General features: G+C 46.8%; 1 protein-coding gene across 3 annotated transcripts in view; it reads right to left on the bottom strand.

The window, feature by feature from the left end:
* NTM (neurotrimin) overlaps positions 1-26,320 on the bottom strand; it is a 411,266-nt gene that overhangs the window by 155,602 nt on the left and 229,344 nt on the right. For all 3 annotated transcript variants that reach the window (XM_055581180.1, XM_055581181.1, XM_055581182.1), the window contains exon 2: positions 24,287-24,519. In XM_055581180.1, the coding sequence (XP_055437155.1) occupies positions 24,287-24,519 (233 nt within the window). The remainder of the gene's footprint in view (positions 1-24,286; positions 24,520-26,320) is intronic.

Below are 26,320 nucleotides of genomic sequence, written 5' to 3'. Positions count from 1 at the left end.
CCTCTGGTGGAGACGAGGAAATGGCTAGCCTACTACACACATCCGGTGGAATTACTAAAACAGCGGGTGTAGCAGCAGCAACCACAGTGCATGTTCACACTGGTGTAAAATGCCATGGTTTAAAAACACAATGAAAACACACAAAGATAGTTAAAAGGATAGAATTTGGAGCAGTCAGAACATACATGCCCATCCCCACCTCCTGGGCACACGGGAACAGTCATAAAACCAATTCCTCAACCTCTAGAGTTCTGATTCCTTGGTCATAAAATGGCAATGATAGAGAGATTTAACTCAAAGCTTCTATTTCAGGGGCTTTCCTGGTGGCTCAGATGGTAAAGAATCTGCCAGCAATGTGGGAGACCTGGGTTTGATCCCTACATCAGGAAGATCCTCTGGAAAAGGGAATGGCAACCCACTCTGATATTCTTGCCTGGAGGATTCCATGGACAGAGGACCCTGGGGGGCTATAGTCCGTGGGGGCAAAAGGATCAGACACAACTGAGCAACTATCACTTTTACACACTTCTATTGAAGATTCAACTAAAAATGGGCCTACAGGAGATGACACCATAGCTGGGAAACATGGGGAGCAATTATCATAATTATTTGTAGGATTACAGGTTGTCTCACTCTTTGCACATGTTCTATGTAAGGTTAGGTGCGTGGACATGGAGTTATACCCCTCTCCTCCAGATGACCTGGGAGATGTTTAGACACAGAGAGCTACAGGATGGCATGTGAGTTGCATGACTTTTTATACTAGTCCTTTGGTATTATAATTGATCTTGCCTGGTTTCCTCCTACATCGATCTCTTCAGAATGCTCTCGACACAAATGCAATTTTCTGCGGCCAGCAATCAAACTCGCCAATCAAACACGGCCAAAGCGATCGAAACAAAGGGCAGAAGTTGTGCTATTTCCAGCACAAATGATCAGTTCCTGAGTTTCTGACAGCACTGAATGGAAAAATCAAAATAATTTGAGGCAGAAATAGCCCAAAGCCCTTGGGCCCCCAACGCATTTGCAATATTCCTATGTGACCTGGAGCCTTCCGTGACGCACAAGTGGGAACTGCACATCTTGTGTGTGCTTGGAGACTTGGGAGTTGACTGACTTCTCCGATACTGTGGCTGTTGTTCAGTCACTAAGTCGTGTCCCACTCTTTGTGACTCCATGCATTATTGGCATTTAAGTAGATTTTAATGGTCTCGTTCTTCTATAAGGCCAAAACATTTTTGTATCTCCCAACCAAACTTAGGATGATTTCTAGCCACTGAACGAATTTCCCCCAAGTCGTTTTTTGTGCAGAAGCCTTGTGCTCTCTGAACATACTTGCTGACTCTGTCTCAGCACAGTGCTCAGAAAGGGAGTCAAATAAATGAGAAGAACCAGGAGGAAGCAGACACGGTTCATGCAAAGCACCCATGTTTTCTTTTTAATGTTTGTTTATTTATTTGGCTGTGCCAGGTCTTAGCGGTGGCATATGAGATCTTCAGCTGTGGCATGTGAACTCAGTGTGGGATCTAGTTCCCTGATCAGGGATGGAACCGGGGCCCCTGCATTGGGAACACAGAGCCTTAGCCACTGGACCACCAGGGAAGTCCCCACCCTTGGTTTTTAACATGCAGACGTTACAAAGCATCTCTTTATGAAAGCTGCCAATTGCTAACACTTTATGCATATCAATTTTGCAACAGCAGAACCCTGACTAGACACATGTGCACGTGCTGGATGCTAAGTTACTTCAGTCGTGTCCAACTCCTTGTGACTCTATGGACTGTAGCCCACCAGGCTCCTCTGTCCAAGGGATGTCCCAGGCAAGAATATTAAGGTAGGCTGCCGTTCCTTCTCCAGGGGATCTTCCTGACCCAGAGATCAAACTCTGGTCTCTTGCGTCTCCAGCACTGGCAGGCAGATTCCCACTGCATCACGAGGGAAGTCCTAAAGACACTAGAATCTATCACAGAATGAATGATGAGGAATTAGAGATTCATTCAACAAGCCACATTTACTGAGGACAATATGTGACATTTTGGCAAATGACTCTTGAGCCCCAAAGAGCTACGTTTTTTGGGTGAATAGGTAATTAGGATGTAATGAGGTCAGTACAAGGAGAGACCCATGCAATACTTGAACAATCTGATTAGGGGAGAAAAGGACACTTAAGGAACACGACAGGCATTGTCAAATATTGTCATTTCCAGCATGAGGTCAGGACCACATATGGCTTACTGTCCTACTCCTAGCACTCAACACAGTGCCTCAAAACACAAATATTCACAAATACTCAATATCTGTCAAACTGAATTGTAAAAAAAAATATTCAATGCTTCCTCATATTATCCACATCACGATAAACTGAGGAGTGGTTGTACTCAGGCCATTATAAATGAGAAATCTGGAACTCACAAACATTAAGTGTTTGACTGAAACAAACACAACTGCTAATATTCAGCCACTTTGATCTATAACTTGTGGAAATTTACACAGTAGAAAAGGCAGAGGAACCAGAGATCAAATTGCCAACATCCACTGGATCATGGAAAAAGCAAGAGAGTTCCAGAAAAGCATCTATTTCTGCTTTATTGACTATGCCAAAGCCTTTGACTGTGTGGATCACAATAAACTATGGAAAATTCTGAAAGAAATGGGAATACCAGATCACCTGATCTACCTCTTGAGAAATCTGTATGCAGGTCAGGAAGCAACAGTTAGAACTGGACATGGAACAACAGACTGGTTCCAAATAGGAAAAGGAGTACATCAAGGCTGTATATTGTCACCCTGTTTATTTACCTTATATGCAGATTACATCATGAGAAACGCTGGACTGGAAGAAACACAAGCTGGAATCAAGATTGCCAGGAGAAATATCAATAACCTCAGATATGCAGATGACACCACCCTTATGGCAGAAAGTGAAGAGGAACTAAAAAGCCTCTTGATGAAAGTGAAAGTGGAGAGTGAAAAAGTTGGCTTAAAGCTCAACATTCAGAAAACGAAGATCATGGCATCTGGCCCCATCACTTCATGGCAAATAGATGGGGAAACAGTGGAAACAGTGTCAGACTTTATTTTTCTGGGCTCCAAAATCACTGCAGATGGTGACTGCAGCCATGAAATTAAAAGACGCTTACTCCTTGGAAGGAAAGTTATGACCAACCTAGATAGCATATTCAAAAGCAGAGACATTACTTTGCCAACAAAGGTTCGTCTAGTCAAGGCTATGGTTTTTCCTGTGGTCATGTATGGATGTGAGAGTTGGACTGTGAAGAAGGCTGAGCGCTGAAGAATTGATGCTTTTGAACTGTGGTGTTGGAGAAGACTCTTGAGAGTCCCTTGGACTACAAGGAGATCCAACCAGTCCATTCTGAAGGAGACCAGTCCTGGGATTTCTTTGGAAGGAATGATGCTAAAGCTGAAACTCCAGTACTTTGGCCACCTCATGAAAAGAGTTGACTCATTGGAAAAGACTCTGATGCTGGGAGGGATTGGGGGCAAGAGGAGAAGGGGACGACAGAGGATGAGATGACTGGATGGCATCACTGACTTGATGGACGTGAGTCTCAGTGAACTCCGGGAGTTGGTGATGGACAGGGAGGCCTGGCGTGCTGCGATTCATGGGGTTGCAAAGAGTCGGACATGACTGAGCAACTGATCTGATCTGAAGATTCAAACTTCATATCTCTTGATTCAAAGTCAAACATTTTTTATTATTGCAAAGAAATCAACTTACTCGATGCAATTTGAGGAGAAAAAAACATGACAGATTTTAGAGGGAGGCACAGTTTTTAGGAAATCAATCCTGAATATTCATTGGAAGGACTGATGCTGAAGTTGAAACTCCAATACTTTGGCCACCTGATGCGAAGAGCAGACTCATTGGAAAAGACCCTGATGCTGAGAAAGACTGAGGGCAGGAGGAGAAGGGGATAACAGAGGATGAGATGGTTGGATGGCATCACTGACTCATGGACGTGAGTTTCAGCAAGCTCTGGGAAATGGTGAGGGACAAGGAAGCCTGGCATGCTGCAGCCCATGGGGTTGCAAAAGAGATGACTTAGTGACTGAACAACAACAGAAAAAGAGATGGGATGAGCTGAAGTCTGGGCAGGAGATGGTCACAGCTCTCTGCAAACCTCCAGAGAGATACTGCCATGCTCCATCCCTGCCAGGGAAACTCCATCAATATTTACTCCTAGTTTTTCTCCTATTTGTCTGTCAGGGCTGAGACAAAGGCAAGGTGCTCCTCCTGTTTCTAATCTCCAGGCCCCAGCCAGTGGCAGTTCCAGGAGGCTATTCTCAGGATGGGGACCTGAACTTGGAGATCGCCCTAGCTAACACAGCTGTCTGGAGATGTCTACATCCCTCAGAAAGAGTTTTATAATATGTATGATGGCTCCATCATACATGTATCATACATGTATGGCTCCATACAATGGACTGATGTTGTTGACCACTCAGCCACTGGCCCTCAGAAAGAAGAGAGAGGAAGATGAAAGAATGAACCAGAGGTTCAAAATAAGTGAAAAGCCAAAGGACTGTGTGATTAGAATTGATGACTCAAATCCTAGGAATAATAGAAACCAAAACAAAAGGAGGTGGATGGATAATGGATCAGATTATGTCTGAGGAGCTCTGTGATGTCTAATTCTAAAATCAGTTCAGTACACCATTTGCCTGCTCCTCAGTTCTGGTGGTGTGACTCCGAAAGGCCTTCCTGGTACAAGCATGTGCATCCCAGCAGGGCCAGGCTTCTGGGTCTGCACCAAGTGAGGGTCTGCCTTACATAAGCTCAGTCTTTTTTGTCCTGCCCCAGGAGGTGAGCTACTCTCAAGCCTGGGCTCTTCCCCCTTCTTTCAGGCAGATTTCTCACAGGCCTTGGGTTGACTTAAAGATTCCCCAGGAGATCTGGCCTGAAAATCAGTTCCAAAAGCCAAAAAAAAAAAAAAAAAAAAAAAGAGGAGAGCCAGATTAAAGTATCAGCCCAGAATTTATGCTCTAGACTTAAGGTTTAATAATGCAACAGAAAATCAATATTTAATAAAGCAAATGATGGAGAAAAACACTGCCCGGGAGATGAGACTGCTGCGCTGTTTTCAAACGTCTCAGTCCCAGAGGAGGTTGGGTTGGCAGAATGGATTGAAGACGAGGTTGACAAGAGAGTCTGGCATGCAGACAATCGCAGGTCCCATTGATTCCTATTCTGTTATCTCTGAGCGAGTTGGCCATTTTCATTAAAGGACTAGCAGAGAATGACAATGAGTGACATGAGACACTCAACGGTGAAGGGACAGACAGCAGCCTAGGACTCTCATGATCCAGGCAAGAAGGCCTCCTAAACTCAGTCTATTTGGAGAAATGGGAGATTTGTACCTCTTTAGGTGAACTCTAGAGAGGGGACAAAAGACAAATCACTCCAGCCAAACTCATGGTACCATGAAGAATGGGGTAGAAGTCCTTGCTCAGCACAAGCAGTGTTGTGAACCAGTGACTTGCACTTAGTAGGGCTACAAACTGCCATTGAGTGATTCCTGCATCTTGAGAAGACTGGACTGAGAAATGAAAAGTTCCTTGGGTTCTCTCTGCTTACTAAGGACCGGGAGGCATTTCTGAGCCACAGGAAAGTTTAACCAAACTAGACAAGTCTCTAGGCTGCTTCCTTTGTAGCAAACAGTCAGTTAGTCATTTTTCATAGGAAATTATTCTTCCTTTTGGGAGAGAAACAGGCTTCATCCTGTCTATGTCTCATGGACTTAGACATCTGGGTCATAGCTTGTTTCATATTCTTATTTGGCTAGAAGGAAATATAGCTGTTAGATAGCCAACAACCTTTGTGTGGTGAGAGAAGGCAGTACACATCCACCCTGAACAAACCCACCGTGGTGCCTGCTACTGAAACCATGCATGGCCGCCATGTAATGCAATAAATTCTTTCCAGTTACTGTGTCTTCCATTCATCTAGGGCTCCCAGTGTAGCTGGGAAGAAGTACAGACATCGAAAGCCAATATGTTGCTCATAACATCAGAGGCCTCAGGCAAGGTGCGTGCCAGCAGCTGCCTGAATAGGAATGAACTCATTTGCAATGGACAGATTGGCTACTCGCATTCGTTCTCTAAAAGCACAGAGACAGCACAGTGTATTGCTCTTGGTTAATTAGGAAACTTCTTCAGAAATCCTAAAAGCAACTGTAAATTAGGAGGAAAATATTGGCTTGAGATGGAGACAAGTCAAGATGAAAGGAGGAAAGGAGGTGGGCACCAAACACCAAAGAAGTGAGTACCGAGGTTGATCTCGCTCATCCTGGTCTTGATGCACGCTGGCCACAGAGGTGGGATGTACTTTCGCCTAAAGCCTTCTGTGGCCCCAGTTCGCCCTGTCTTTTGTTGATCTCTCCTGTTTGTGGGAATTTTGCTTGGTGAATTTTTTTAAGAATTTTTGTTTCTTTTAAATTAATAAATGAATGATGTTTGGCTGTGTCAGGTCTTCGTTGTGACACGTGGGCTTAGCTTCCATTCAGCAGGTGCGATCTTAGATCCCCAGCCAGGGATCAAACTCATGTCCCCCGCATTGGAAGGTGGACTCTTAACCACTGAACCACCAGGGAAGTTCCCATTGACAAAATTTTACTGAATGAATAAATGAGCAAAATGCATTGAAAATAATGGGAAAAGGAACATGTCATGTAAGGAGTTGAGAGAGGGAAGGTCTAATCCATTGGTATGGTTTGAGAGATGTCCAGGGAGAAACCCCAGCACAGCCATGAGCTCATCCTGTGAATTCCTCATCATGTCACAGGTATTCTATAAATACAAGACAATGGTCCTCCCACACGTCTTGCTGATAAAGGCCTCTGAGACTGTGAGGCAGCAGGCAGTTCCAGAAAGAAGCCTTAATGCTAAAAATGATGGTCAATAACACAGACTCTCACCTTCTTCCTCTGGTTTGGGCTTCTCTTCCTTTTGAGACTGACACATATTATGTCTGCTTATCTCTTCAAATTTAGAGTTCTGAAATTCTGGGTTCCAAATGAGTGTCATGATTAATTCCTATCTAGCCTGAGAGTATCCTGGAAGAGATTCCTGCTGCAGTCCAATAACTAACAAGGTCTTATTTAGCATGGTGGGCCAAGAGGGTTGAATCACTGCAAAATTGACATTATAGGTCTAGCAAATGGGACTTGGTACTTCAGTGCTTCAAAAAAGTTAAAAAAAAAAATTAGGTCATGCTCTCTGGAATACATTACAGGGAACACTGGCTGAGGGGTTCTCTGATCAACCCTGGCAGGGAGCTCTAGAAGAAAATCTACACAACTGGGTCTAGATTTCAACAAACAGGGGAGAGCAGAAAAAGACAGGGAGGACTTGGGCCATAAAGGGCTTTAGGGGAAACTTTTCAACACAGGGAGTAATCAATACATCAACCAACTAGCTCAGGGGCTGCTATCAGAGAGCTATAATAATAATTTTATTTATAAAATTCCAGCTTCTCCTGAGACGCCCAGGGCACTGAGCAACAGCACTAAATAAATTAAATTAAAGCCTGAAATATTATAAAAATGCAATGAAATCAACATTATGGAGAAAACAGGGAAACTCCCAAAAATAAAAGAAAAAAGGACTCTTCTCTGCAGGTAGCAGCATTTGGCAAGAGGATGACTTTGAGAAAGTACCTCAGAAGTTCAGCCTGCCGACAAGGGGGTCAACCACCCTTTCAACAGCAGGTAAGGGCTCAAGCCCCATCTTCCATGTGGAAGCTTTAGAATCTCTAACAAGATTTTAACCCCTTTAAGCTTCAGTGTCCTCATCTGCAAAGTGTAGGTATCATATTCTTAACCTACCACCTAGGATTGTTGTGAGATAGACAGAAAGATAGATAGATAATAGACAGACAGATATATATATAGGCCATGCTATGCAGCATAGGGGACCTTGGTTCCCTTACCAGAGATCAAACCTGCACCCCCTGCAATGGAAGCTGGGAGTGTTAATTGCTGAACCACCAGGGAAGTATCTGCAGTGAGATTTAATGACATTTTGTTAAGTACTAAAGCCTGGTACCCATGATCTAGTAAAAAACCCAATAAATGTTTTCTATTATTATCGCTTGTGGGCTTCCCAGGTGGCTCAGTGGTAGAGAATCTATCTGTAATACAGGAGACCTGGGTTCATTTCCCTGGGTTGGGAATATCCCCTGGAGGAGGAAATGTCAACCCACTCCAGTATTCTTGCCTAGACAATCCCATGGACAAAGGAGCCTAGCAGGTTATCATCCACGGGGTCGCAAAGAGTCTACACAACTGAACATGCATGCACGCTACTTCCTAGAAGATTACTGCTATGACTGCTGGACAGAGGATGCATAGTGGAGGACACGTACTGTACACCGATTAGGTAAAATGAGATACAATCCTGAGCCAAGACAGTGACAGTAGAGATGGGCCGATATAAACTAGGGGTACCTATAGGATCAGGTGACTGCATTAGGGGTTCTATAGGAAAGAAAACAAACTTTGACAGCATGTTAAAAAGCAGAGACATCACTTGGCTGACAAAGGTCTGCAAAGTCAAAGCTATGGTTTTTCCAGTAGTCATGTATGAATGTGAGAGTTGGACCATAAAGAAGGCTGAGTGCTGAAGAACTGATGCTTTTGAACTGTGGTGTTGGAGAAGACTCTTGAGAGTCTCTTGAACTGCAAGGAGATCAAACCAGTCAATCTTAAAGGAAATTAACCCTGAATATTCATTGGAAGGACTGATGATGAAGCTGAAGCTCCAATACTTTGGACACCTGATGGGAAGAGCTGACTCATTGGAAAATACCCTGAGGTTGGAAAAGATTGAGGGCAGGAAGAGAAGGAGGTGTCAGAGGATGAGATGGTTGGATGGCATCACCAACTCATGAACATGAGTTTTAACAAACTCCGGGAGATAGTGAAGAACAGGGAAGCCTGGCGTGCTGCAATCCATGGGCTCACAAAGAGTTGGACACAACTGAGTGACTGAACAATAAGAACAATTTGTAATATTAGAACAGTGGTTCTCAACATAGGTGAAATATACAAGGACCCAGGGTGTTTTAAGATATAAGTATGCCATGACCGTATCTCCAGTAAACTGAGTCAGAAACCCTAGTCAGGGAGGAGACCTTCCAGACTGGTGGTGTTGGATAATGCTTTAAGTAAAAATGATGTACAACAGTATGGAGGATCCCTGGCTAGGTGGCCTTCAAGGTGTTTCCAGCTCTGAAATGATTTGAGACCATGGTCCACGCTCATAGGGCACATTCCCACCTGGCAGCCATTCCTCTGAGTCAGATTAACCTGAGTCTTTGCTCATGAGAGGGAGGGCAATGCCTGTGGTCAGGTGTGTAGTGGTCAAGACACCAGAGCTCAGACCTGGCTCTGCTGTTTCCCAATGTGGGGGACCTTAGACCCAGGCGAGTAAACTTCTGTTTCCTCATCTGTTGCACAAGGTTGTTTTGGGCATTAAATGAGATGATATATGTAAAGTGCTGTACCCACTTCCTGGCTGCCACGTAGTAAGCTTTCAGTAAGGAACAGCTGTAAGTATCATGATCAGTGCATAATGAAAGCTTGAGCACTCTGTTTTCCTCCAGTTGCCTCTACAGTGAGATGAGATGAGAAGCTATGTACAGCCTCCCAAGACCAGCACAGCTGTGGGCACACTGTACCCCAGTAAGGCACCGAAGTCTAGAGCCTCTGGGCATAAAGGGGGCCGGGAAGACCTCAGAACTCAGCTCAGATGCTTGCCCTGCGGCCACCGTCCCACTCCAGGGAGTCCCTCTGTCCTGCTGCTCTTGCGTGTGGCCGGGCCCGGCCTCATGACAGGCAGTGCCTCTCTGCGGAGAAGGGTCTGGGCGACCAGTGGAGTGGCCATGATGTTTCAGACAACTGGTACTTTCACTCTTCACTCTCTTGAGTGGATCAGTGGAAAGGCAGGTGGAGTTAAGGAACAGTCTTTCAGAACGGTCCTTCTTCCAAAGTCACCCCAGAGACCCCAGCCCCAGGGTGCAGCCCTCCTTCCCTCTACGGTTCTTCACATTCAATCTAGCCTAACATAAGTCCATTACATCACGATCAACTGTGAGTTCCTTCTGGCTCATAAACAGATACACCCCTTCCCCAACACATACAACAGCATTAGGGATAAAGGACACAGACACACCATGTTTGAAGCTCAACAAAGAAACCTTCAGTGTACCATCTTCCCTCCCTGGGCTGTGCAGGGAGAGAATTCCAAGTGAGAATGAATGAGGACTCCCCAGGGGAAGTGATATAGTGTGAGTGACACAGCTCCATTTCAAGATGTGCTTATTAGGTGAAATGAAAATAAAGAAATAAAAAGCACACTTGATTACTTATTCTCTGCATCACAGCCATGTGAGCTCTTGGTACTAGAAGGAAATCACAGATGTCGATCACAGGAGAAAGTGCCCTAGTGGACAAGCTGGAGGGCAGAGACTGCGGGGCAGGGGGTAGGCCGGGGAGCATGGGGCTGTGGACAGGAGGGAAGAGACTAAGGGATGCCAGACGAAAAGGGGCCAAGGAAGCAGGGGAGAAAGGAGAGAGACAGAAAGAAAACACAGCAGGGAGAGGGGATCCAGACAAATATGAGAGCAAAGAGCCCATGAGCACAAGACGGCCCAGGACAGAGACCAGGAGGTCAAAGTGAGGACAGTGCGGCCACAAGTTCAAGGTGGTGCTCAGGAAACAGAGCGACAAGGAGAACAAACCTGAGCAAGGGCGGAAAGAAAGGAAAAAGGATGAAAGACTGCAAGAGGCAGAAGACCACAGAAAGCGCAGGCGGCAACGAAAAAGAAACTGCTGGCAAGATCAGATGAAAACAGTCTCGGAGAGACAGACGGGAGATGGCAGAGGGAGGGAACAACCATCCCAGAGAGAGTGCGCATTTAACCTCTACATCAATCCTGCCCATCTTCCAAACAGGGCCTCCCTGTGGCCAACCCAGGGCATCATCAACAACTCACACGCGCTCAAGGCCACAGATGGGGAGACACAGAAGGAAGAAGCTTGGGGTTGGGGTGAGGGCCCATCTGCAAAGACAGCTAGAATGCAAGAGGTCAACATTGTACCTTTTCAGTTTAAGGTGCCCGGGAGACAGAGATCAAGTCCAAAGAGTAACGACCCCTCCACCCCAATCCCAGCCAGTTAATAAGAGAACACTGAGCAACTTTATCTCAACTCCAACTCCACATTCCCAAACCACATCTCATAGCCCAGGGCTGGACAATGTCACCAATCTCCTCCCAATAGACCCACATGTGTTTCCCTCACCCCAGCACCTTGGGGGGCAGTTATGGTCACAGAGCATAGTCTCTGTTTTGGCATCTGGATTACTCTGTCACCTCCTGCAGGCACCCCACCTCCTTGATATCGTACATATGTCTACATTACAAGGGTGGATCACCAAAGAGCTTCTTACTTTAAAAAATAAATAATGGAAACAGCCTGCCCCAAATATAGCCCTTTCTTCAACTCTTCCATTGGCTAAACTTGCAGTTCTGGCAGATCTGAAATACCAAACTTTGCTGACACTCAGCCACTGGGAACTCTCAGTGTTAAAGGCCAGTGTATTGGCTTCCTGTGGCTGCTGTTAACAGGTTACCAAAGACTCAGTGGCTTACAACAACAGAGATGTATTCTCCCATAGTCCCAGAGACCAGAAGTCCAAAGTGAGTCTCACTGGGCTGAAACCAAGATGCCTGCCGGGCCGCATGGCTTCTGGCTGCTCTAGGGGGAGAATTTGTCCCTGGTCTCTTCCAGAGTCTGGGGGCTGCTGACACTCCCTGGTTCATGCCACATCACCCTAGTTACCAAGGACAGCAACCTTGAGTCCCTGCTCCATCTTCACATGGCTTTCTCCTCTGCGTCTGTGTACAATCTCCCGCCTCCCTCTTCTAAGGATACATGTGATTACATTCAGTGTCCACCTGGTTAATCCAGGCTAATCTCTCCATGCCAAACCTTAATCACTTACAAAGAATCATCATATAAGGTAACACTCAATGCTCCAAAAATTAGGACCTGATATTTTTGGGTGGGGATTATTTAACTGGTCGCAGATAGTCTCAACACACCACAAATCAATTTGCTTAACGATTTAAAAAAAAAAGAAGCTTTATGGGTCCATTCATTATCCAACAAAGAGCCTGGGAGCCCCTATTAAGTTCCAAGCCCTGGGGATAGGAATGCAAAAGCAGACACGCTTCTTGGAAAACATACATAATTCAGCTAATCACAAAACTAATGTCAAATTACAACTGCAGCGAGAAACACAGAGTTTCATGATTCTACCTCCAGGGGAAGGAAGGGTAGGGGCTAACCTAAGACAGGGGGTCTGAGAAAGCTCCCTCAGGACATGGCATTTGGATTCATGTCTAAAGGATGTCCATATATATACTCAGACGCCCAGTCATGTCTGACTCTTTACCACCCTATGGACTATAGCCCACTTCCATGGGATTCTCCAGGCAAGAATACTGGAGTGGGTTGCCATTTCCTTCTCCAGCGGATGTTCCTGACCCAGGAATCTAACCCATGTCTCTATGTCTTCTGCATTGGCAGGGGATTCTTTGCCCCTGGTACCACTTGGGAAGCCCCAAAGTCCTTGCTGCTGCTGCTACTAAGTCGCTTCAGTCGTGTCCGACTCTGTGTGACCCCAGAGACGGCTTGAGAAGTGCACTTGGGCTTCAAGTGGAGAACTGGTGGGTGATGGAGAGCAGAGAGTGTGTGGACAGACGAGCTGTTTTATTGTCATTTTAACAGCCAAGCGCTAAAATGTCAGACCATTCATTTCAAAAGACCTTCTATTTGCCTGGCCTTCCCGGAACCCAAGCTGGCTCCCCAGCTCACAAGAGCATCTCTGTCTTAGTCCTTGGATCCTCGTGAATGGCTCTGTCCCAACAGCTCCCTTATAAACCCTAATTACTGTCCCAACCCCATTATACCTCCTGATCACAGGGACCGGTCTCATTCATCTTTGTATCTATTCCAAACCGTATATCAGTACTCAACATGTGATAGTTTATGCACAAGTGAAAGGGGAAAAGAACAGTGAAATTTTCTGATCCCTTATCTCAAAGTAGTGAGCAAAGTCATGGCCAGCTTGGGTGCTTAGAGGGAGGAGCAGCGTGAGCACAAGTGCCCCCTGTTGAAGTCCAGGCACGGTGGTACCCTATGACCCCCACAAACCAGGCCCGGGAATTGTGAGAGAAGGGGATGATGGCAGGAGAGCAGAGGGAGATTGGCAGGTCAGAGGTCAGGAAACCAGGCACACAGAGTGCCATGGGGGGACCAGGATGGGGAGAGGGGGGTGCACCCCAGATGACCTCCAAGAACAGGGACCCAAATCTGCAAGAGGGCACAGATGCATTCTTGGTACAGAGAACCAGGACTGTCTAAAAGAGCCAATACAAGACAAAGGGAAGGAAGAGCCTGGAAGCCTTTATGGCTGATAAATGACTACGCACACGGAGGACGTTATTATCTAGCGATGTTCAGCTTCCTTCTCTCCTGTACCTTTCTCCAAATTAAGACTGGGTGATACATCAAGACATTTCTATAAAGTGTGTCTAATCTGAAATAGATGAAAGAAGTAGGTCATTTTTCCAGGTACTTATGTCAAGATTCAGACTAGAATCCAGGACTCCTAAATCCTGAAATTTACTTCTTTCTGCTAAGCCATTCCATCCCCGACGGAGCCAACGCCGGGTTCACTGTGCAGACTCCCAATTAATCAGAGTAGAAAACACTATTTGCCAAGTGAAAATCCTCTATTTTGAATTCTTAATCCCCCCACCAGCTGAGTTTACCACAAAGACATGAATATATAATTGAGACATAAAGAAAACATGCCACCAAATTAAACTTCCCTAATTTTAAATCAATAAATTTTTTTCTCAAATAACATGAAATGAAGATCTCCCGAAAGAAAAACATCCAGCTCCAGCATCTCCGGGAGTCCTTCTCCACTGAGCCCAACTCCAGCAGAAGCCAATTAGATTTCTCACCAATGTCAGACTCTAAATTATCACAGACGGCTCTCAACAGGACTATAAATCTTACAGTAGGCTCCAAGGGGTGATACCATCTAGCCTAAGTTGGCCTGGAGACATCTAAAACATTGGGTGTCCTCTGCCTACAGGCTCTTGGGTACCAGTGAGAGGCAGATGCTGGTGGTGGGTGGTCTTGTGGACCCAAGGGGCTGTGGACCCCTTCCTGTGATTCTCATTTATCCTTGGCAGCATCCTCACCCTCTCTGATTCAGTTATCATGATGACAGAGTTAAAAACCCCAGCTCCAAGGACTCTGTTAGTGCAGGGGTCCCCAACTTTTTTGGTACCAGGGGCCAGTTTCATGGAAGACCATTTTTCCACCCATGAACCAGCGAGGGGCAGGGATGGTTTGGGGGTGATTCTAGCATTATTACATTTATTGTGCACTTTATTTCTATTATTATTGCATCAGCTCCACCTCAGATCATCAAGCTTTAGATCCTAGAGGTTGGGGACCCGTACGCTAGTGTACAAAAAAAGGTACCTTAACTATAGGGAGTCACATCAATCATCATTGATGTGACTGCAATTATAAAACATATATTGCTATGCTTTAAATACTGACCTTATGGGAAAAGAATCTTTGCAGTCTTTCCCCTGTGTATCTGGACATGCGAGGGGCCTTGGACTGGTTGGGTTTGAATCTGCTCTTCCTTCCAACACTTCTCTCTCCTCCAAGGTGCGTTGCCCCTGACACTTGCCATTCTCTATTCCACTGAGAGCCTTCTGGATACTTGGCCTTTGCCAAAACAATGGAATGCAACTTTCCTTGAGGAAGAGAAGTGATGTTGTTGAAGGACGTCAAGGGATAGGACGTCAAGGGAAATCACAGGACACCCATCCTTCTGATCATCACTGAGCTCCTTTCTGGACACACAGGCCAGCCTAGATGCAGCCGATCTCCCTGGCCACACTCTCAGTGGTTTCGTCCCAGGAGCCCTGCCCTGGGACCCCATCTGCTCCTCCTCACTCCTCCTTCTATATGTCATACATTCTCAGACTTTCCTCCTTTGTGCATGCCACTGCTCCTGCCTAGACTGCTTCTTGTCGGAGGGCCCCCAAAATCCTGCTCACCCCAGAAGACCCTGGAGAAATGCAATCTTGCCACCGCTGCCGCCAAGTCGCTTCAGTCGTGTCCGACTCTGTGCGACCCCACGGACTGCAGCCTACCAGGCTTCTCCGTCCATGAGATTCTCCAGGCAAGAACACTGGAGTGGGTTGCCATTTCCTTCTCCAATGCATGAAAGTGGAAAGTGAAAGTGAAGTCGCTCAGTCATGTCTGACTCTTAGGGACCCCATGGACTGCAGCCTACCAGGCTCCTCTGTCCATGAGATTTGCCAGGCAAGAGTACTGGAGTGGGGTGCCATTGCCTTCTCCCATGCAATCTTGCAGTTTTCCCTAATCTTGCAGATAAAGTCAGTTCCTCCCTTTCAGTGTATTAATGGCTTCTCTATGTATAAGCATCTGAATCCCTGTGACCTTCTAAGAGGGTTATTTGCTAATACTGCATCTCCTCTGCTAGACAAGGTGGGCACTCTGAATATTCGTGTGCCCAGCGCCTGGTTTCCAAATGTTTGTTAAATGGAATTGAAAGTTGACAGCTGACAATCCTCAAGTTGACAAAAGACAGACTAAGAGATTTGGTCACCAGTTTCTCCCCATGCCCTAGGAAGCTGGGCATTTCAAGTTTAGCAAGAAGAGGAGAGAGGTTTCAGATGTTTCTGAGTCATTGACAACAGTTATGACTTTCAAATTAAAGATGCTGTTCTTTTTTTTTTTTGCAAATACCTTTGGAGGTAAAAATTCTTTTTTTTTTTTTTTAAATTTATTTTATTTTTAAACTTTACATAAGATGCTGTTCTTGATCGCACTTGATACACACCCTTACAGGGATGTCCTACCAGAACATTTAGGAAAATAGTCATGAGGCAGATCCAGTGGGTCACAAAGCTGTAAAGACACCTTATACAATCCTTTATTAAAAATATTTGCTTCGAGCTCAATTTGAGTAAACCACAGGGGGCCTCTGGTGTGGAATGGGAGTCTGGAGGAAGTTATTAGGAAGAGCTGCTTGCTCAGGATCTGCTGTGTGACCTCTCCCCAGTGAAAAAGGACAACAAGGCTTATTTGGAGGCTGCAAGGCTACACAAGATCCAGGAGAAATCGGAGCCACTTGATTCAGCCTCTGGGATGAGAATCTGAGGAAGTGCAGACTCCCTGGGGAAGACCACCTAAGGGAGAATTCTGCAGCTGCGCAAAAAGACCTCCCCTCGGGAGCTCTAATTGCCTGCCTGGAGGGACACTGTCCGACTCCCGTAAGGCTTGCTGTGAAGCAACAGGGTCACCCAGGCTTTTTGCTTCCCTAGAGCCCTGTGGTGTGGACAGTTTGGACACGGGACCCATAATAATATTATTGACTGTGCTGACCAGGAAGCCCCAGCAGGCAGGAGCCTAGTTTTTCCAACTAGCCTAGAAAACTGGTGGACCCTCCCCAGCAACACCAGACCGCACAGAAAATGCTATTATTACGCCTATATAAATTTTACTATAGCAATTTCCTCAGATTCCTTTAGTCTAATAGACTTTACCCTACTTGGCTTAGCAGATGGATGACGTTCCAGGGGGTTTACTAAAATTGAGTAAACTCGCTCAGAATTTTTGCCCCTCCATGGCCCATAACCGCATCAAAAATTTTTTAAACTCAGCAGGTAAAACTGAGTCGCCTCATTCGCATGCAGTTGAAATTCTGTGAATCAATTTCAGGTAAAATGCCCTACTTTCTTGTCATTCTCCAGGGTGCTCTGAGGAACACTTAATTGCGTGGAAGAATTTAATTTCCTGACTTTGGGGAAAGTCCTGTGGAATTCAGAGGCAGTCTTACAGCCAGGCCAAATATGCATTTTCATCTCTGTCCTGAATGGGGCAGGGAGTGGCTAAGACAGTTTGGAGAGCAGTTTGGGATGGCAAATGGGACCTTCAGCCACGCAAGGCCACTGGCAGCTGAAGAAGGCAGATGGGCTCAAAAGGTGACTTCTGTGGACTCAGGCTCAATGGTGATGCTCCTCTGTTATGGACTCAGGGAGACGGCAGCCCGAATGGAAATTAGATGGTGCAAAGGTTTTCTCAGCTCCAAGGGAGCCTTGCAGGGCTGGGGGTGGGCAGGTGAAGGGGGGAGGAGGAGGGAGACTGCTTTCCTGAGGATGTGACTGGAGAGACAGAACTTGCTTTCATTGTAAGGATTACACCACATGGTTCCGTTTGATCTGATGTTTTTCAAATTCCCTTTTGTTCAGGTTTGGGGTGGGGAGGGTCTACGGGGCTTGGTGTCTAGAAATTAAAAGTTATTGTTCCTGTTCTCTTAATCATAATAATGAGTTTGGCTTGACAAGGTCAATTAATTATTCAGGATTAGGAAGCAACACTATTATACCTATCAGGCAGGTAAGAGGGGAGGGCTCTGAGCAGAGAGACAATACAAGCTAAAAGAAGGGCTGGTGTTCGCAAAGCTCTGTTTATTGTCTGCAAGTCACCGGCTGCTGCCGGCTATTCCCTGGCCTTTTCCCTTTCTCTCTGAATCCCTCAGCCCAGGGAAGGGACAGCCACATCCTGGTTTCCTTTGCTCCTTTCTGCCTTATTCCACAGACATTAGTGGAGGCCCCGCTTCAAGTGAGCTTCAGAGTCTGTTTGACTCCAAAAGGCAGGTAATTAACTACCAAACAATAGAAAGGATTTTCAGATTAATTCTGCCCAGGAAGAACTACGAAAACTCATTTACACCAAACAAAAGGGAGGGGGTGATTAGATGCTCCAGTGACAAAAGAGAGACCTGGTTAGGGTCTAGAAAATTGATAAAGGTCCAAAAGCTTGTTATTATTATTATTATACCAATACCTCCACTTTTATAAGCACTCTGTTGTACTCTTCTCTATCATGCAAATAGGTCTCTAGGTGAGATTTAAGCTCAGCAGGTAGACCACCAGTCAATTTCTGCCCTCTGATAAGAAGACAACAGCAGAGGATGAGGGGGTTGGATGGCATCACCAACACAAGGGACATGGATTTGGGTAAACTCTGGGAGATGGTGAAGGACAGGGAAATCTGGCATGCTGCAGACCATGGGGTGGCAAAGATTCGGACCCAACTTAGTGACTGAACAACAACAACAAGAAGACCATTCCCTAAGGTTCCCTAAGACCACCAGGGCGGTTTCCCTGCACTACCAGGGCTTTTATAGATACAATTAGGGCTTTGGGGAGGTCTTCCATGCTGTCCTGAATTTAGAAACAATTCAGTACAAAGCGTTTTTGTTCACTCTGCTTTCCAGAATGGGGCCTCTTGCAAGGAGCAATGAAGACAAGCGTAGAGCTTTTCCGAGAAGCTTGCTTTGGCAGTCGAATCCAGAGGGGGAAAGAGTTAAAGCATGCAGCTGAACTGGAGAAGCGGCTTCTTATTAATTACACTCATAAAGCAGGGCACCCTGAGGTCAAAGAGATGGAAATCGCTAGACCCAAATTTTAATAAATCGTAGATGGAGCTTCCTCACTCTGGTCTCAGAGATTACATTCCGGCTGCCTAAGTGGGCACGCAAACCCCTGGGTGGTCTTTTTCACTCTTCACAAACTTATTTTGAATGGAGAATTCAAGGCATCAGAAAATCAAGAATTCCTAGTGTCTGAAGCCCCCCTCTCTGTTGCCCCCATGTCAGCTGAAGCCCCCCACCCTGCTGCTTCTTCAGCACAGGGCCCTTTAGATGAGTGAGCATCACTCTGCCCCAATCTCCAAGGCCAGAATCTCCAAGTCCTGGTGGACGCGCCTCCCCCACATTCGCACACTTATCCAGCCACCGAGTTATTGCTCTGCTCTTTAGGACAAAGTTTCTGACTCCGGACGTCCTTCTCTCTGTAACTAACAGAGGAACCCCAGACCTACATCTTTTCCCACAGTTCTCTCTTGTATTTAAAGCACCACCATCTTTTCTAATTTCCATCTTCTTTCCGAAATCCCATCCCTGTTTCCTCCTGACACCCGGCCTTTGAAGTCAATGAAGCCCATTTGGCGTCAGCAACTGCTGCCCAGGTGATAGTTCAAGGCCGCTGGGGACATTCCATCTGCACCTTCAGTACAGGAGCCACCACCCCCTGTAGCTCTAGAAGCATCTGAAATATGGCCAGTGTGACTGAAGGAGTAGATTTTTAAATTGCATTTGGTTATAGCTAATTCGAATTTAATTTAAAAGCCACCTTGCTGAGCAGCTACTTAGCTCACCTGTTCCGTCTGTCCCTCATCCTTCCTGCCACCAGCCCCAGCTGCCTGCCCCCACCTCCCTCCCACACCAGCTCCAGTACCGCTCTCCACCCAAGGCTGCCCCTTGCTCCTGACCTGCCTCGGACACTCACCCCATGTGACTGCCCAGGCTCCTCCCCAGATGCTGTCCCAGGACAGTGCAAATCAGAAGCACCACCAACTCTATCCTGCTGGCTGGTCTTACAGGCCTGGCCATGAAGGCTGAGTTCCCTGGGCTTTCACACTCTCCCCTCCTTTGCCCCGGGGCTCTCCATGGCTTGACTCCAGAGCTGCTCCTTCGTCCCCCAGGCTGCCCATTGCAGGGCTCTCCCTGCCGCCCAGGCCTGCCTCACCCCCGTCTCCACTCCAGTCACTTCACCAGTCCTGCCGGGACCTTTGGAAACCACCCCACCCCTCATCAGCATTGGAAAGCTCTGGGAGAATATAGGTAGCTGCAGAGCTATCCATCTAAAAAAAAAAAAAAAAAGACACAGAAAATACAGTGCAATAACTACAGGCAGTGAGAGGAGATGGACCCACTAATAAAAGGAACTGAACACCCCTTCTTTCCCTTTTCTTTTACTATAAGGACGGGACAGATTATCAGCAGGTTTTTAAAATATCCTAGGGAACCAAGGACAACTCTAGAACTTGACACAGTGAAAGGTTTGCCCTGAGGGGTGGAAGGGCTGAAGATGCACTAAGAACTCAAGCTCTGGAAGACACAGGAAAGAAAAATCCTAGCCTTCAGCCCCGAGCTTCAGCCAGAGGACTGCCCATTGTCCAGCAGCCCTCAGAAACACGCGAGCCACGTAAGTGGACCAGTCTCTGTAGAGATGGTTTCTGAATACTATTACAATGTCTGATCACACACCAGTGGGGTGAGAGGACCCAGGGGTTTGGAGGAAGTTGGTGCCCCAGAAGGATTTAGCCAAAGTCTACACTCCCAGAGGGGCTTCCCAGGTGGTGCTAGGGATAAAGAATCCACCTGCCAGTAGAGGAGACATGAGATATGTGTTTGATCCCTGGGTTGAGAAGATCCCCTGGAAGAGGGCACAGCAACCCATTCAAGTATTCTTTCTGGAGAATCCCATGGACAGAGGAGCCTGGTGGGTTACAGTCCACAGGGCGGCAAAGAGTTGGACACGACTGAAGCAGCTTAGAACCTAAATTCCTGGGGAGGGTTTGGAGGTGGCATGCAAGTCCATCCACTCCCCATGAAGGGGAACTCATGTTTCATGGGTGGCATTTCATTCATCTTCATGTGCCTAGAGCTGGGCCAGGGTCCCGGGACAGAGTTGTTCTCAATGGTGATTTATGCCCCACCCTCACCTTTATGAATGAAGGCGAGGGTGGGAGCCCATACAGAGAGGGCAGAGTGGCTGGTACTAAGGCAGACTCAAGGGTGGAACCAGGCCTAAGCAGAGAATAAACACACAGAATCACAAGCAGAGAGAAGACCCAGTACAGAGAACAAGCCGGGCAGTAGGGGTATTTGATAGGAATGAGGGAAACATAATCCCAGACTTCAATAAGCTCATGTGATCCTGTGAAAAAAAATTACCTTCCTTCTGTGTGGGTTTATTTATGTACGAAGCTGACTACACGTACCCAAATACACACACTCTTGGGTAAAAATATCAGTTTACTTCCTTTCTGCTGCTGCTACGATGTGTGTGTTTGTCTGTGAGTGTGTTTTTAACAATCACAATACAGTTTTGAAAAGTTCATACATCTTTCATTTCAACACTGTTCTGCAGAAGTTTGAGCGGGGATGACAACAGAATCCAGAAGTCCGCTTTTGCAGGGAATGAGGGTTTATGTTCAGTACAATAAATGACCCCAGGATAAATACATTCTTAAAAAAAATCCTGGATGGTGATACATCCTCTTTCCAATACAGAAACAGGGAAGCTTGGCTGTATTTAGTTTGTCTGATTGCTTTTAAGAGCGGGAACAGGCTGGCTCCGAGAAACCACGGTCCTCTATTCATTAAAGTGTCAATAATGCCTGGTCCAGGCATATCGACAGCAGATTAGCTGGGGCTGAGTCTGTGGACAAGACCAGAGCCTTTTTTAACCCGGCTCGTTTCCAGATCAATACACCCATCAGCATTCGAAAATTAGCCCAAGATGAGATTTCGATACTCAAGGAGGTGTGTCATGCTCAGAGGCCACCTCTCCAAGCCAGAGGTATAAATGCTGAGCTGTGGATTAGACACTTTCCATCAGCGCGGACAGGAGGGAGCATTGCTGTAGACCCCATCCCCTATCCCCTGCCCCTCACGCCTTCCCACCCCTACACACTCATCCTTCCCTCCTTGAGTCTGCGTGAGTCCTCAGGGCTACAATCCAGCCATTTGCTTCAAGAAGCATTTGTTAAATGTGCACGTTGTTTAAGACACCTGCCAGGCACTCATGGTGAGAGTATACGGGTGCGTGGGAGGAGGGAGAGGGGAACTTAATAAATGGCACAAACATGATCCTTGTTTGCATGGGGGCTTTAGAGTTTTCACAACTCCTTCCGTTTTCCGGCTCCATAAAAGCCCTGCTGCCTAACACCAGTGTCTGTGATGGTGCAGAGTTCCTAAGGTCTATCTGTCAGTGTCAGACACTCTCAGCGGTAAGTGTGTGTGTGTGTGTGTGGAGGGAATGGGGTGGGGGGCATGGGGTGTGGCTTCGGACACACGACTTGCTGCAACCTGAGCCATTGAGGCATCCTTCAAACCTCCTTGCAGAAGAGTGATTCTCAGCCTTCTTCTGGCCAATTCTTTGCAACAACAACAAGACGTTCACCCACTGAAACCATCTCAAGGAACAAAACCTATTCTTCTGTTAGTGATACACTCTGATCCTGTCTCTGTAATTTCATTTCCTTTAAAAAATGCTGCTTGTACTCAGCAGTTTGAAAGATATTCATATATAGAACCAACAAAAGAAAAAAGCCATCATCATTTTCTTTGGGAAAAAGGAGAGGGGAAAAAAAAAAAAAACATAGAATGCACACAACGTGGTGTGACCAAGGTGTGTCAGAGCACGAGGGGCTCAGAGGCCTCATTGGCCTAATCCCTGAGCAAGTATCCCTCCAGCCTGACCTCTAACCATCACTGCCCACCGACTTGCCTTTTACAATCGGCACCCTGACCCTGGCTGCCCTCTCTCCTGCCTTCTCCCAGCTTGCTCCCCGTGAATCTTCTAGCTCCTTCCTATTCATCTTCCTTGAAGAACCATCCTGCTCCCTGTGTTTTCACCCACCATCCACAGCTCTCTCCTCCCTGTGGGTGTACTGCCAAGGGGGTTGCTGGAGACCGGGGGCATATTGCCCCTGGCCAGCCATCTAGGGGGATGAAGAACAGGAGAGAAACCCCAGCAGAGGCCCCAGCTCCATCACTTCTGAGGTAATACAGTAAGGTATCTGGTCCACACACAACTATATTTTTTAAAAAGTTAAAAACAACGGTATTTTTTAAAAGTGAAAGCATGAGTCTCTCAGTCTTGTCCAGCTCTTTGCGACCCCAAGGACTGTAGCCAGCCAGGCTCCTCCATCCATGGGATTTCCTAGGCAAGAATACTGGAGTGGGTTGCCATTCCCTTCTCTGGGGATATTTCTTACCCAGGGACAGAACCCGGGTCCCCTGCACTGCAGGCAGATTCTTTACTGCTGAGCCACCAGGGAAGCCCTCAGTTCAGTTCAGTTCAGTCACTCAGTCATGTCCGACTCTTTGCAACCCCGTGAATCGCAGCACGCAAGGCCTCCCTGTCTATCACCAACTCCCGGAGTTCACTTAGACTCACGTCCATTGAGTAAGTGATACCATCCAGCCATCTAATCCTCTGTCGTCCCCTTCTCCTCCTGCCCCAAATCCCTCCCAGCATCAGAGTCTTTTCCAATGAGTCAACTCTTCCCATGAGGTGGCCAAAGTACTGGAGTTTCAGCTTTAGCATCATTCCTTCCAAAGAAATCCCAGGGCTGATCTCCTTTAGAATGGACTGGTTGGATCCCCTTGCAGTCCCTAGCTAACACTTAAATAGCATCTCTGTGTGCCAGACCCTCTTCTGTTTCACACTCCAGTACGTGGAAAGTGTAATCCTCACCGCAGACCCTTGCAATACTGATTCCATTTTACAGAAGGAAACCCTGAGATGCAGTTGGTAACTTGAGGTTCCCCCAAGCCATAAAGCGTTGGCTCCCTGACAAGGAACCTGTCTGTGTGGTCACCTGTGGTCTGAATGTTTAGCACCTCCTCTGCTTAAGGGGAAGCACAGAAGTGCCAGGGAAGCACAGAGACAGCAGAAGTAAGAGAGAGGCAAAAACACAGATCCCAAAAGCTGGGGGTGAGTTGAGCGGCTCTGAGGAACAGGACGGGAGTGGGATGCAACCAAAACATGGAGAATCAGACACAGGTATTAAAGGGGAGACATGGTCCCGGGCTGGAGAGGAAAGAAGAAGCAAGCAAGCTGCAAACAGCAGAGGTGGCTGTTATCATCCCAGGTAGGTGTCTAGAGCATCCGCGGTCGGCTCTGCCTTCTTTGCAGGCTGTGTGAGGGATGGCATATGCGCAGAGCCAGAAGAGCTAACACGCTGCTCTGAAAATAAAGCACGCTTAGCGCTGGATAGAACCTTTAAAAAACTCAGAGGAGAAAAAAGCCAAGGAAAGAAATAATGAGGAGATAATTTTCTGAGACAATACATTATTGGATCAGGAGCAAAGAAAAGGCCCCAAATCCTAGTCCTATTCAATGGGAAAACGATTTGAAATTTCACCATCTAAGGGCAAAGCAAAAATTAGGAAACCGTCCTGGCCAGATGGAACAGACAGTCTCATCTAAATTGAGGATCACAGTGAAAGTGTCAGACACAGGCCCTCCCAGCCACCCCTGGCCGCCCCCAAGGCCACCTACCTTGCACGATGAGGTGGACGCGGGATGTCTTGGGGTGGTTGTCCGTCTGCACAGAGCAGGTGTAGGGGCCCTCATCGTACACATCCACATTCTGGATCTCGATGCTGTACTGGGTCTGGGTGTTGCTCAGGAGGACCACGCGGGGGTCTAGGCACCACTTGTCATTCCCGGCGTAGAGGATGGTGCTGCGGTTCAGCCAGGCCACCCGGGTGACCCGATTGTCAATCGTGCACCTGGAGAGAGGACCAGACGGGTAAGTCAAGGGGACCACAAAGAAACAGATGCCATCAGGGTCTTCTTGGCAAGGCTGAGATGACTGGTCACCCTGCTCCCAGTGTACACACAGGCACCTCCTGTTTGATTTGGCCTGGGTTTCAGCATCAGAGGCCTTGCAGAACTGCAGCCTCAGCACACTGGCTGAGTGACCCTGTGTCTGAAAACCCCTGAGCACAGAATGGTTTCGATAGTCCTAAATATTCAATAGCTATAACCTGGAGTCAATGTCCATCCCAAGAATAGCTCGGCCCTGGGACTACCCACACCTCCCCTCCCTCTGAGATTTCCATGATATGCATGATGATAATTCCTCGCATTACTTTCTAAATGTTCTGGGTGTACTAAATTGTCCAATACTCATAGCAACGCCACAAGGAAGGTCCTATTGGTGAAAAGAATTGAAGAACAAAACACTCAACGCTTCTCCTACATCACACAGACAATATCTGCTAGATCAGAAACCCAGACTTGAACTACTAAACATTCTTCCTCTCATCTCAGAATAGCAGATTCCAACAGAAGGCTTTTGAAGTCAAAACTAAATACAGACCTCCACCATTGCTATTTCTCTTCATTACACCCAGGGGCAGAAATGTTCAATTACTGCTAGACTGAAGGCATTTTCCAAAATCTCAAAACTGTTCGCACGTGTAAAAATAGATTTTCTTTCTTTTATTTCTGCATCTGGAGTCCCCAAATTGTGGAAGCTCCCTTCCCTTTTCCTGCACTTTCAAATTTCCTAGCTCCTCTGGCCAAGTCCTCATCAAGTTTCTCTGCATTCATTTCCTTCTCTAGCTACACAGGATATGTTCTATGGCCTGAGGCTAAATTCACAAACGCCGTGTCCTGATCCTGAGTATAAGGCTGGAAATAGCAACAGAGACACAGCAGGTACAATATTGCCTCCAATTTATATCTTCTTCTGCAGAGTACAAAGCGCTTTTACATCCACACTGTGATTCTTGCAGCAAATTGCTGAGATAGATGATCTTACCATTCTCCGCCTTAAAGACCAGGCCTCCAGGATCGGAACGGTCGGATAACTTGCCCAGAACAGAGAGCTAGGGGGTGATGGAGTCAAATATCCCAGCCAGGTTCTAATTCCTGGTCCTGGGTTCCCCTTAGGATGCACAAAGGTGAGGTTTTCAGTGGGGAGGGACAGTTGCTTCCATTGAATTCTCAAAGTTCTCTGTGACCATAAAAAGCCTGAGGACTGCTGCCAGGCGCGCCCGCTCCCCCAGGCGGTCCCTCTCGAGACCGCTCTCCTGGGCTGTGCATCCTTTCCACTCGTACTTGTGTAAATGTCACAGGATCATCGCTGGGCCTCTCAGGCGCAGGTGTGGAGGCTTGCTGAGAGCCCCTGTGGGGAAAACTGCTCAACCAGAAACACCTCTGCTCTGCTGTCCAGCTCACTTTGTGCTGCTTACTGATTTTTTTTTTTTTTGAACAATAAAGGAGAGAAATGATGGGAAAGCCGACCAGGGGAGTATTTCTCAAAGTGGGTATGGACCACTTGCATCAAAATCAGGTGAGGTGTTTGTTACAGATCTTCTTGTCCTACGGATTCAGAATCTTTTGGAAGCCAGACACATGAATTCCTAACAATACCCCAGTTGGGTCATGTACCCACCTAAGTTTGAAAAGCACGGATGTAGAGAGTGGTGTCCAGGACCAGGCTGCATGATTTGTGGTTTTCAGTGCAAAACGCAAATGCAGAACCCTTTGTTCAAGAATTATTAAGAATTTCAAGATGGTGAG

This window comes from Bubalus kerabau, chromosome 5 (genome assembly GCF_029407905.1).
Source record: "Bubalus kerabau isolate K-KA32 ecotype Philippines breed swamp buffalo chromosome 5, PCC_UOA_SB_1v2, whole genome shotgun sequence".
Classification (NCBI taxonomy): domain Eukaryota; kingdom Metazoa; phylum Chordata; class Mammalia; order Artiodactyla; family Bovidae; genus Bubalus; species Bubalus kerabau.
The sequence above is the reverse complement of the archived record's forward strand: the minus strand, read 5'-3'. Positions and strand labels throughout refer to the sequence as shown.